Below are 12759 nucleotides of genomic sequence, written 5' to 3' on the forward strand. Positions count from 1 at the left end.
ATTGTAAATGGTATACATGTTTCATATTCCATGTTTAAAACATAATACACACCTTTCACGTTTAATACATACATATGGAACGGCAGCAAAAGCGCCAAATATCATCATAATCATCATCAGAAGCCGACTAATCATAAACCTGCGGTTAAAATGTGTCGCATAGGTAGGGTATGGTGGTTCGGTTTTGTATTTTTAGCTATTTTTCACTTTGCATTGCAGACTCGAATGAACTGTGCGCTTAAGGCCGCAAGCATTTGCACCCTGTCGAATAGGTAGAATCCTAGGTTGTCACCGTATTTCATGGCGTGGGGGAGGAATTGCCTGTGTGAGAGACTGAAGAATTCCAGCCTACTCAAATCTTGCCATTGGTGTTCCTAGGAAACTGTCATAGATCTTGCATCAGTTAGAGGAGGGTCGTGAGGATAGAGTGTCGAGGAATAGAGGAAAGCGACAGTGTTCTGTATTGGTGAACGTTGTGAGGGCGCGAGCAAGAACGATCGTTACCAATGCTAGGTATTTCTCCGTTGACCAACCAACACTAACTGATTTGGCAGTGTGAAACGAACTGAAGCCGACTCTTTCTGTCCTGTTTGTGTGGTTGCTTCAGATTCTAAATATATTCTATAATTTTCCATACCAACGAGCTTGTCAGTGGTATGTGTGTGCAATAGTGTGTTTTCAGTATATAGGTGTGTGTGGTTAGTAAGGATTATATTTGTATCTAACTAACAACCTACGTGCCGTTGCGAAATTGGATGATATTTACAAACGCACACCTTTTGATATGCTTTACGCTCTATCTTAAAAAAATAACTGTGTTCTCTTTTTCGTCACACAGTTTGTGTATGCTGCTCTCTGCTCAGAACTGAAAGGATTCATTAAGTTTTTAACTATTTGTTAGAAATATTTTCATACCGTGGATGAAATGTTAACGACAAACTAAACGACATTTTTAACTATTGGTCCAACGAACTCTGCATAACAATACAAAGCAATAAAAAAGGATATAAAAAAGTAAAATAAATTTTGGAATTCAATATACGATCAATATCCCAAAAGACTTTAACACAGGTTAAACAATGATTAATATGTACCACAAAGATACAACAAAGAAAGATTAAAAAGAAAAAAAAAACAAAATAACCTGTTAATAACAACGAATGCCTACTGAAGGATCAAGTAAGTGATCGTCACTGGTTTACATAATGATAAATGATGAACGTAAGTAAATTAAGACATTTGTCCATTCCATGACTCACCGGAGCCGAATGCAAGGTGTGGACGAAATACGAAAATCGTTAATTGGAGGTAAATAAAGAAGGGAGAACCAATTCGAGCTGACTGTCTAAAAATTTTGAAGTTTGTTTCACTCGATCATGCTGCTCCATGTCTGGGCAGTACTAAGCGATCGCGACTATGCGCAAAATGCCAGCGCTAATTTTAGGCCATGTGTGTGGGATGTTTCAAAGATGCTTGTCTTAGATGGTGGTTTGCGGCTCATGGGATGCATCTCAGACAGTTAAAACTCTATGCAGAGGTAAATACGCTGTTGAGGAAATTTAAAAAATGAAAAAAAATTAAAGGAAAAAGTTGATATGTTGCTTATAATGTTTTGTGTGAAGTTTTGCAATAGTTTGTATTGAAGAGTATGCTTCAAATCTAATTATTGGTTCAAATTTGAAACTTTGTATCTTACATGCTTAATTTAAATTCTTACAAAAAAGGACCAAACCATCGCATTCTGGTAACGTATGCTGTGTTGGCGATGCGGCGGAAGCGATCGGAAGGGAAACAAGTACGGACACTCACCGCGTGATGCGACTCGTTCGTTCGACAAAATAAACGAGGTTCGTTCGTCGAATACCTTCACGAAAGTAGCTAAAAATAGGTCAACCACTTATGAAAACAAATACTGAACATGGAGCGATGATTTTAGTGTTTTTTGAGCTCATGGGTCACTTTTGTTTGTTGTTTTGTGACGCGATGTTTAGTTGGACTGTTTACATGTTTTGTTTTTATGCTTATCACGGTTGTTAAATTTTTGTTAGCAGTAAAGAAAAGTAGCACATTACAAAAAGCATACCTAGTGATTGAATTGAATCACAAATCTCAGGTCAGCTGTGTTTAACTTTTACAAGTAAGCTGTCATATGTACATTAAACCATCGTTTTCTATAACGCTGCTAACCATCCATGTACTTTTTTCTCTTTTAGCACAACAACCGTTGGCGGCCAAGGCCTCTCTGTATCACTAATAGACTTGGCTTTCAGTGACTCATTGATTACACATAGCTAGATAGTTAGTCCTACGTATGGGGGCATGGTTCATTCGGAGCTTGAACCCAATACGGGTATGTTGTTAAGCTGAACGACTTGACCACTGTACCACGATACCGTACTGGACTCCAACCTTTATGTACTGGATTTTAGAAAATTTATCTCGATTGTCCCGTATTTCTATACATTACGCTTACAGGAAAAATAAAAGTAAAATAAAGTACAGTACAAATATAAAAGATCAACGAACGTGTATTTGACTGTTTTAGCAAATATAGAAATACTAAGTAAACGATTAAGTATTACCCACAATTCCACATGAAATGAAGGTATACCATATTATAATCATTATTAAAGCAATTATTTTCACTTGAATTTAACAAATATTGACTATGAATAGATTTTTTATGCGATAAGTTTTCACAACATGCTAACATTACACTAGGCATTCATTGACAGTTTTGAGGAGAGTAAAACTGGTTCCACAGTTTCCACGAAAATCATCCATATCAATCGACCACATCATCATACCAGCAAGTTGTTGACTGTTAGCGTAGTTACACTTTTCCCATATACTTTGCCTATCGTCATATCCTATCCATTGGTTATTGGAGAAGGTGTAAGGAATTTTTTTGTATTGGTTCCCATACACGATACCAACCAGTTGCAGATGACAAGTGGCCACAAACCTCGTGGTATGCAATGTATCCGTATTGGCCTGTGTACGGTCCGGGTTGTCCAGGACCTTCCGCTGGTGCTCGTAATCCATTAACAGCAGAGTTGGCTAATGTGAAGGTACGCCCATAAGCCGGAACACCGAGGACCAGTTTTGACGCGGGAGCTCCCTGGCTTAGCCAATAGTTGATGCTGTGTTGGACGTTAAGTGTTCGTTGAAAGTCATTCTGATCGGACGGCCCGGCAAAGAGCGGTGCATTGTGGCCCGTGAAATTGCTCCACGCTCCGTTGTAGTCGTACGCCATCAGATTAATGAAATCCAAGTGTGGCACTATACCGGCAATGTCGTACGAAATGGAAGCAATTGTTTCGCTGGCGGCAAGTGCCGCTGTTAGCAACAAACCGTGAGAGCGCAGCGCAAGAGCCAGCTCTGATAGCATCAACACAAAATTCCGCTTATCATACGGTGCGGTATCACCGTCGTGCATGGCTGGGAACTCCCATCCAAGATCCACTCCATCAAATCCATGGGCGAGACAAAAGTCTCGTGCGTTTCGTGCAAAGGTACTACGCAAGGACGCACTGGCAGCAATTTGAGAAAATATGACTCGATCAACAGTTGCACCACCGATAGCGGCCAGCGTTTTGAGATTAGGATTCTGGTTTCGTAGTTGATTAAAGAGTCGAATATTTCCTCGGCCACTATCCAGATCTAACCAGGGATCTAGTATCGTCACTGCTCCAGAGTCGTTCACTCCAAAGAATGCGTAAATGAGATGGGTACACAGGAAGGGATCGATGTTTTCCACGTTGAATTGTCCTCTTCCTGGACGGTACGTTGACCATGATGCGTAGTAGCAAACCACTGGTTCTGTGGATATTAGGTCGATTATCAATCAGTTTATGCATTGCATAGATTAGGTAGAATAAAACACTCCATGTTAAACGTTTACTTACTTCTTGATTCTACGTTGTAAAACGCCACGAGTAGGGCAAAACAAAAAAGAAATGCGCGTACCATGCTCTTTACACAAACGACGATTAATTAGGACTGCCAGACGCTATAGGTGAAGCAGGTTATATATTACAGACCCCAGACGATTGGCGATAAGCGTCTGTGAGACATTAGGTAATGATAAAAATTCAGGTTCGTAATCTGTTTATTGCAGTTGGCTCTTATCTTTAGATTCCATTTTTAGTATTTTGAGCATCCGCCACGAGCAGCTTCGATATTGAGAAAGGTAAGATTCTCTCATTCTATTAGCTTTAAAAACTCATGTATTATCAAATCCACGTATGTCTGGCGGCCCCTGAGAGTCCTGTATGAGGCCTGCCACCATTAATATCGATATTGAAGGTAGATATTGCGGCCCGTGAAAGGCTGTTTTTATTAACAAGTGACCCGCCGAACAAAAGAGCATAACACAGCTGATTTAATAGATTATTTTTCTGGTTTGCACTACGGAACTGGAAAGTAAATTATAATGATACCAGCAATGCAGGAAAGGAGCGATAAAGGGGACAAGGAGCTGGTGCTTTAGAATTAAATAATCAATCTAGTGTACTAACTTGGAACCGACGCTGGCCAGGGTGGGTTTCGAATACCAAGGTCATTGTTTGGTGACATAGGCTGAACTGAAGAGGACATTTTTCGAAGTATATTCTATACGATCATAGTAACCCTGAGTGAACCCCTACTCAGTAGATACGTTGGGGTAAGGAGGCCTTACTTTGGGTAGTAGGATATTTCCAAACTCTTGAAACGTGAGGTCGATTGATTTTCAGGAAGGAATAGTCCTATCATTAGTCTGAACGAATCTGTGAGCCAAGATCATTAGTTGTTTTATTTATACTCAACGACAAGGGCGGATTAAGCAGTATACAAACTAAGCGGCCACGTGGAGGCTTAAGAAGGAATCCACACCCCATTCCCCTTCCCGATCATAAGTAAATTTGCTTTTCAAACATTCTCTGGTTAAGTATTGCTCATACAATATCTCACTGGACACTTTAGAAAGGCCTACATTCGCGTTAATCCGTCACTGCTCTTCGAAGCTTTTGGGTTTTGTACATTTGACTTGGTTTTGTAAATTTGATTGCGAGTTGTTTTTTTGTTGCGATTGAAAGTTATTGTTTTCATCTTACTAGTTTATCTTTTGTAACGATTATTTTCAGCACTGTGTTCTTGTTATGGGTTATAGCGTAGATACTGTTCCTGCTGTGGTTTGTAATACATAAATTGTTCCTACTTTTGGTAACGATGTATAAACTCTTCCAAGTGTTTTTCTATCTCTGCGCTTTTGGTTGCTATCCGTTATCGGTTCATCTACTTTTCTTTAAATCTAGGATACCTTTTATTATGAAAATAAGCTCAGATAGTTCGTAATTATTATATTTTATATGAGTGTGATATAGTTAATGTTCATCTACATTTTGTTGATTGTGTATAATATAATCGAATTTAATATTATAAGAATTTTATGTTAGTGTCAATAATTACAAGAATAAAATTTGGCGAAACCATACCAGTGTTCTGTATTATTTCTAGATAAAATGCTCAAAATAAAAAAATAAGCCATGAATTCAAATATATCTGTTCAACAAGCCATAAGCAGCAAAATAGCATAAACATTTTGAGTTCGAGAAGGTTACGAAATAAATAATCGGCTAGGTCGCAAAGGTGAGTTTTTCCAGTAAAGTAGAAAGCGTATGAGAAGGAGAGATATATTTTCAGCTGCTATAGCACCATTAGCTGACGGGAGCATACACACACACGTAGAAAAAGTGTGTCGTTGGCATAGGTGAGATACGTAAATGGATACGATCAAGCTGTTAAGTTTTCGCAATACTGCTACACTCCGCTACTGCTACAAAACGATTCAGCTCGACCACCTGGTGTAATGGTGATGCGTAGTAGCTGTACGCATGTTTGTTTGATTCATGCATGCCGTGTGAGCATTCGCTGGATATTTTAGTACAAAATTAAAATAAAGGGATCAATGTTTCTTCTTTTAGCCTCTGTATACTATCTAAAACGAAATAGTCAAAAAAAACCTAATTGCACAGTCTTAAATTTGTACATTGTTATGTAACAATTTTTTTATAATACGATGTACGATTCAATAACATACCCGTCATTGGTTCAAGCCTAGTATTGACCGTGTCCCCGTAACAAACATTGACTATCCTATGAACGGGAACAATGAAGAAATATGAGTAAATGTTGTCTACACAAGCATAAATTATCTCTACACAATTTCTGTCTTGAATATTATAGAAAATAATGTTACAAAAATAGCATTAGTTACAAATTTTTAAATCAAATTTACATTTCGGAATTCATGAAATTGTCCTACTGTGCAACATTCAGATGGTACCACAGTATATGTAGTGTGGGCATGAAATATTTCACTGTCGTCCATGAAATATTTAGCGTTCAAATTTATGATTCATTTCATTTTGACCGTTATGGTATAGACGTTTTGTAAATTGAATGCAGTCTCTTCTTAAGACCAACGATACACAATTAAAGCGGAATAGGAGACACGAGGAGTGCATGGATATTTGATAGATATTGTAGTGAATTGCTTTATTTTCACACATGTTCTCATGAAATGTAAAAAAAATACTTGAAGGAAGAAAATCAAATAAAGTAAAACTAATAACGGTGATTCCTATAAAATTCTATGTTCGATATTTCCAATTCGTCGATTAAAACAAACAGTTGCTATCAAACCACTCATATCTAGGAGATAAGATCAATTCATGTGTTGTTTGCTTAACGCTTATTGCCCTTGCATTGTATTAAGCAATTAATCTAAGCACACATTTTTAGAATATTTAATACTGTCAACATTTTGTAATTTAGTAGTGTATGATATGCTTATTTGCATACAATATAAAAACTGTATTGTAAATTATTACTTTGAACCATATAGACCATTCTGAGCAGACCAAAACGAAGCAGTTAACGATCTGATACGACCACTTGGTGTACGTGCGTTTTGAGAGAGGATCTGTCTCAGTAGCAACGTGATCGCCGCGTGAGGCACACGCACTCCCGATGGTTGTCACAATTGCCGCGACTATCATACAATAATCAAGTGGTTCTAAAGTGCATGTATCCTTGCCAGTTCAGATTCAATCAATCGGCTAATACCGATTCGAACGATAGTGTGAATACGATAGTGTATGGTGATTTGTTAGTGGTTTGTGTTGTATGTGAGAATAACAATTAAAACAACAGCTATGTTGAGCCTTTCGGATCTTTGCATGTCCCAATAGTAAAACATTGATAGTGAACTTGTGTGGAAAAGCTGCTTGAATGCTGTTAAGCTGTTTTATGCTATATCAATGTTTTATGCGTTAAATTCGTTTATTGTGTGATTCGGCGGGGTACGAGTGATAAAAATAAATCTCCTGGCTCAAGTTGTAGCGCTCTAGCATAGCCTACGGAGATATCCGATTTTCAAAGATTTTTTTTTAAACAGTGAAACACACAATGTGAGAACAGAATCCGGCAAAAGATGCACGTAAAGGAGTATTAGCACAGTAATAGAAGATAAAAACAACAAAAAGAAATGAAAACTACGCATAATATAGTTCTTTCGTGAACTGCAAGGAACCAAAATTAGATCTTTACTTTGCGCGGTTTAAGTGTGTGTGGGTGTGTGTGTGTGTTTGAGATGATCCATTAAGTTGGCAGTGTCTTTTGAAACACGCACAATCGATCTCACAGGTGGGACCAACACGGTTGACCGGTAATTGGTCTAACCAGTACTAGAGCGTCCACTACCACCCAATGACACAGATCAGATATCTGTACAAAAGGGTTTGAATAATAATGCAAATCGGTGAACCATTCGGGGTTCATGAAATTACGAATGGCATCCACACCCGCTTGATCGGTTGCTGTTGCTTAGGTTTTGAGGTTAACTATTGTTTGTGGTGTGATGTCGAATCGGGAAAGGCCGGCAAGCTTGTGTTTCTATTTTGAGCTTCATTTCAACACAACTAGTCGAACGAATGTTGTAAATGATGCGAACATTTCGACTGCAAATATAAACAAAGGTAGAGTTTTGCCATAGTTGTTTTGCCGGCTCGAATAATCGTGTAAAAATGTAAATTTGTTCATCGTTGATTGGTTAAATAAGTTGAAATAAATTCTACACATTACAGTGTGTAATAAAGTAATTTTCTACAGGATGGCTTAGCAAGTTAAAATGAAAAAGTAATGTTTACTTTAATAGTGAAAGCCAAATAACAGTTTATTACTTTTCTTCATTTATGGTAATTATCTTTAGCTCTTCATTGAATGATTAATTGGCGAATGACCAAGTAACGGGTCAGTCATGTGAAAGTCGCCGTATCATGGGCTATAAAACATGCCCGTTATTTGCATACAACGATAAATAACAAATTTAGTTTTAGTAGTCTGGTATAGTATGGTTAGTTATAGATTGAGTTATTGTTAATTCGCATCACTCTATAGGAAGAAATGGCGATAAATGAAACGCTACTAGTATTTAAAACTACTAAGTGTTTAATTCGGTTTGGTCGCATAGGTTGTGGCAACGGAAAAGTGCAAAAAAACCAAAAGAACAAAAAGAAGTTCGAAATTCATTACATTTTATGAAGTAATTGTATTGGAAATGTTTGTTTATCAAATCATTGTAATCAATTACGTTCAATTATCATAAAATCATGGTGATTTATGATTCTGGCTTGTATCCACAATAATCTTTTGATTGCCAAATTATGAAAGAATTTGGAAATTCTGAAGATTGGCTATAGTTGGCCCAGTATACAATGGAACTTAGCATACCGAGTTCAATCCGTTCCATCTACGCACTCGTTATGCGAAAAACGCGTTATGTGAGTGACTCCTTTCCATATAATTTGTATAGAAAGTGAAATAATTGATTCCAGAATCCGCAGATGTGCTGGTACAAATGCATATATACATCAGAAAAACTAAAAATGCCCTCATAATACTAATATTTAGCCGGTCTCGTAGTACAGTCGTCAGCTCGTACGACTTAACAACATGCCCGTCATGGGTTCAATCCCCAAATAGACCGCGCCGCCATACGTAGGACTGACTATCCTGCTATGGGGGGGAATCAATTAGTCACTGAAAGCCAAGCCCACGAGTGGGTACAGGCAGGCCTTGACCGACATCGGTTGTTGAGCCAAAGAAAGAAAGAAAGAAATACTAATATTTATTTTTATTTTATTTTTTTATATTTAGCACCCTCATAACGAGTCCCCCCCTTATTACGAGTTTTTCGCATAACGAGCAAATCTTAATGCTAAACAAATACCTCTCTAAACGAGTAATGTCTCGCATAACGAGCAATATTACAGGGTTTTCCAAGCCAACTCAACATCGTAACACTATTTTTCGAACACGTTAAACGATTGTCAACATCGTACAAACAATTCGAATCCGTTAACTCTTTTCGATTTGGTAACACTAGGTGTTGAACGCGTAAAATCCCAACTCGAATCTGGAAAATGAATAATAGATGACAAGACAGCCAACATACATGTTCCAGATTCGAGTTGGGATTTTACAGGTGCAAAATCTAGTGTTACCAAATCGAAAAGAGTTTACGGATTCGAATTGTATGTACGATGTTGACAATCGTTTAACGTATTCGAAAAATAGTGTTACGATGTTGAGCTGGCTTGGAAAACCCTGTAATATTGCTCGTTATGCGAGACATTACTCGTTTAGAGAGGTATTTGTTTAGCATTAAGATTTGCTCGTTATGCGAAAAACTCGTAATAAGGGGGGGACTCGTTATGAGGGTGCTCGTTTCACTTTATAATTCAGTGTGGATGAGAATTGAATCCGTTCGGCCTTGTAGGAGTTTGTGCGTTTATGCAACTAAGCATCAATCGGCCCCTGTCCAGTAACGTGAATATGTTAAAAAGTCTTCTAAACCTCAATAAGTTTGTCAGGCATGAGAAAGTCTTTATATCAAGAGGAAATTATGTATGAAAATTCTCACTAGTAGAAACAAAATAGAAGTAATAATAAAATGATCGAATTAATAAACTGCACAAAGGCAGTGTGTGATGGAAAAATACCTAAATCTAATCAAATGAAAGCATATCTTAGCAGCAGCAAAGAAGAAATTAAAATACATTTCACTTTCTTCTGCAAGCACTCTGATGAAAAGTTCCCTTTTTCAAGCGGGCAGAAGATCTGGGCATAAATTTATCCCTGTCGACACAAGGATTAAGAAGCAAGTTTTGCTAGAGTTCTGACATGTGGGATTTTCGTGACACATGAACGGATTAGACGACGGAGGTAGGCGGCTCTTTCACCATGCAGGAATGGAGAGCATCTGCAGCACAGATTCCATCTGTGTGGTGTCGTACCGAGCAAGCGATAAGCTTTGCGGCTCGGATGCATGAACGTGCAAATGAGGGTGGGATCTGGTAACAAACTAAATATTGAATGATGGAGTTTACACTTTTCGACTTTATTTCAAAAAAGTCAAAATGTAGGAAGGCAAAAACTTCAAATGATTTGTACAGTGGCTGTGTGAAACGAGACACAGCTTGTGGAAGAAATGGTTGCAAACGTCTGCAATGTACGTTGCTACGATGCTGTCTGTTGTTCAGGTTTGAATGACTGTGAAGCTGAGCGACTACAAGAATAGTATATCCCACACAGGCACGCATACCAATGCACAACATTATACTTTTCGTTTATCTTCAGGAAATAAACAGCAGTGGGCAAATGTCACCAAGAAACGGGCACACTCAAAACATGCAACGATGCACTCGAATCGTGCGGAATCGTTCGTCTACGTAGTTTCTCGTGAAGGAAAACGATTGTCCTACGGAGTGACTAAAATATTGTAGAATGTAGGTCAAACTGCTGCTCTCTGCTACTTGTACCAGCGCCTGGTGGACACCGTTAATGCGTCACCCCAGAAACTCTGCGTTGAATGTTTGTCAGTCACAGTAAACCTACCCGTTGCGGCGTGTAAAGAGGTGTCGTGAACACACTCTGGTTAGGACACGTGACGGGTTACCATCGGTTTTAGTCAGCGGTTTTTGGCATGCGGGTGTTCCTTGCGTACGACGATTGCGGAAGAATTATGACCCAAATCTGGCGTGAGAGAGCAGGCTTGATTCGAATGGAAAGCCGTTGCATCATCAGCTAAAGTGTTGGTGTATTTTTCTCTCAACAGGACCATGTTGCTCCATCAGTACAGTGAACACACGGTGTGACAATTAACGACTGCTTTTGATGTCTGATATATACAAACCCCGCATCAATAGAACGGATACAATAAGGTATTGGAAAATTGCAAACCCAACACCCACCAATGATAGAGTGCATTGTTTGTGTTTGCTTTTCTAAAGATTCGTGCTCGACTCTTCCAGTTTCTAGTCAATTTTTGGTGTTCCAATTTGCCAACCATGCCAGTTAGGGGCTTTGGAGTGAAAACGGTAGTTGTTAGAGTCACTGTGGTTTATTTATTTGTTTACATTTGGCAAAAATAGAACCACAAAGCCAAAACTATCAATAAAGAGCCGGGAAATGTTTTTGGGTAAACAAGCCGATGAATGCCAGTGTCGGTGGAGAGCAAAATCCCACCGAAAGAAACTACTACGCGTCCAACGAATCAAGAATGGAGTGGATTATGTGTTTTTGGCCAGATAATAGTTGCAGTTGGAAAAGCCGATTGAGAGGAATTGCCCAAAACACACACAAACACACATACTATTCCAGCGACATGGCTGCAACCGGTGCACTAATACCGGAAACAGGCGTAACGATGTTTACGGTTCGCTTTTACGTGAAGAATGCAGTGGAATATGACAAGAGGACGATGAGTGATTTATGAGAATCAGTAACGATTTGCCACGCTGTGAAAATGAGGACCATCCGCCATGCTGGGAAATCAGTTGGCATCTCCCAACTGGTATGATTTATTCACACTGCGGCACTTGTGCCCTCTGGCCCTGTAGAATCGTTTGCCTGTGCCCGATGTGGAATGGTCGTTGGAGCACGAATGGAAGCCATTGGTTGGGGATTTTCGTTGCAATCACTCGTTCAATGCCGCGAGGGCTCAAATGGAGTGCATTGATGTTTGCCAGATTTACCAAACGAATCAATCTGCCACTTTGAATGGCCACGAACGTACACACAGGCAGACTGATTTTCGGGAGCTTTCGATTGTTGAATGGACAAGGAAAATAAACCACGAGCTGGCGTGTGGAGTTGCAGGTAAAATGGTGGAACGGATATTTGTAGTAATACTGGTTTGGTAAGATTGGGATTTGGAAATTGGGGCAGGGAAGCGTATGAAGTGTAATATTTAACAAGTGTTTTTTATCAATACAATGATGCATTGGTCAATAGATTACCGAAGCTATTAGCACTGGAAGCATTTTAATTGTTCAATTAATAAAATTATGAATAGTGAGAGGAGCGTTGAAGTATCCGTAGGGACAGAGTAAATTTAATTGGTTCGCTATCTCACGTTTTAGACTATTCTATTTATTAACTGCTCGACGACCCGCATACTAAAAGCATTTCACTAATACATGGAACTAAACATGGAACAATTCGATAGCTAAATTAACAAGTCGATGGCACACACGTGATGTCGGAAATAGTTTTTCCGTCTGTCCTTGAAATATTCCTCACGCGCATTGCCCGCGGGTTTTTGTTGGAGTTTTTAGCGTAAAGGACGCAAGAAGGCAAGGAACAGGGCAGTTTGATACAAAGCGACTTAACAAGCCAGTACAGAGACATGGCTCGACTCTCCCGTCCTGGCTT

The 12759-nt window shown here is 39.0% G+C and overlaps 1 protein-coding gene across 1 annotated transcript; it reads right to left on the reverse strand.

The window, feature by feature from the left end:
• Positions 1-2527: 2527 nt before the first annotated feature.
• Positions 2528-4082, reverse strand: LOC120894487 (chitinase-3-like protein 1). Its single transcript, XM_040297097.1, is given in 3 exon segments — positions 2528-2907; positions 2909-3822; positions 3909-4082. Coding segments are annotated over 3 exon segments (1173 nt in total). The 5' UTR covers positions 3973-4082; the 3' UTR covers positions 2528-2712.
• Between the last annotated feature and the right edge of the window lie 8677 nt (positions 4083-12759).

This window comes from Anopheles arabiensis, chromosome 2 (genome assembly GCF_016920715.1).
Source record: "Anopheles arabiensis isolate DONGOLA chromosome 2, AaraD3, whole genome shotgun sequence".
Taxonomy (NCBI): Eukaryota; Metazoa; Arthropoda; class Insecta; order Diptera; family Culicidae; genus Anopheles; species Anopheles arabiensis.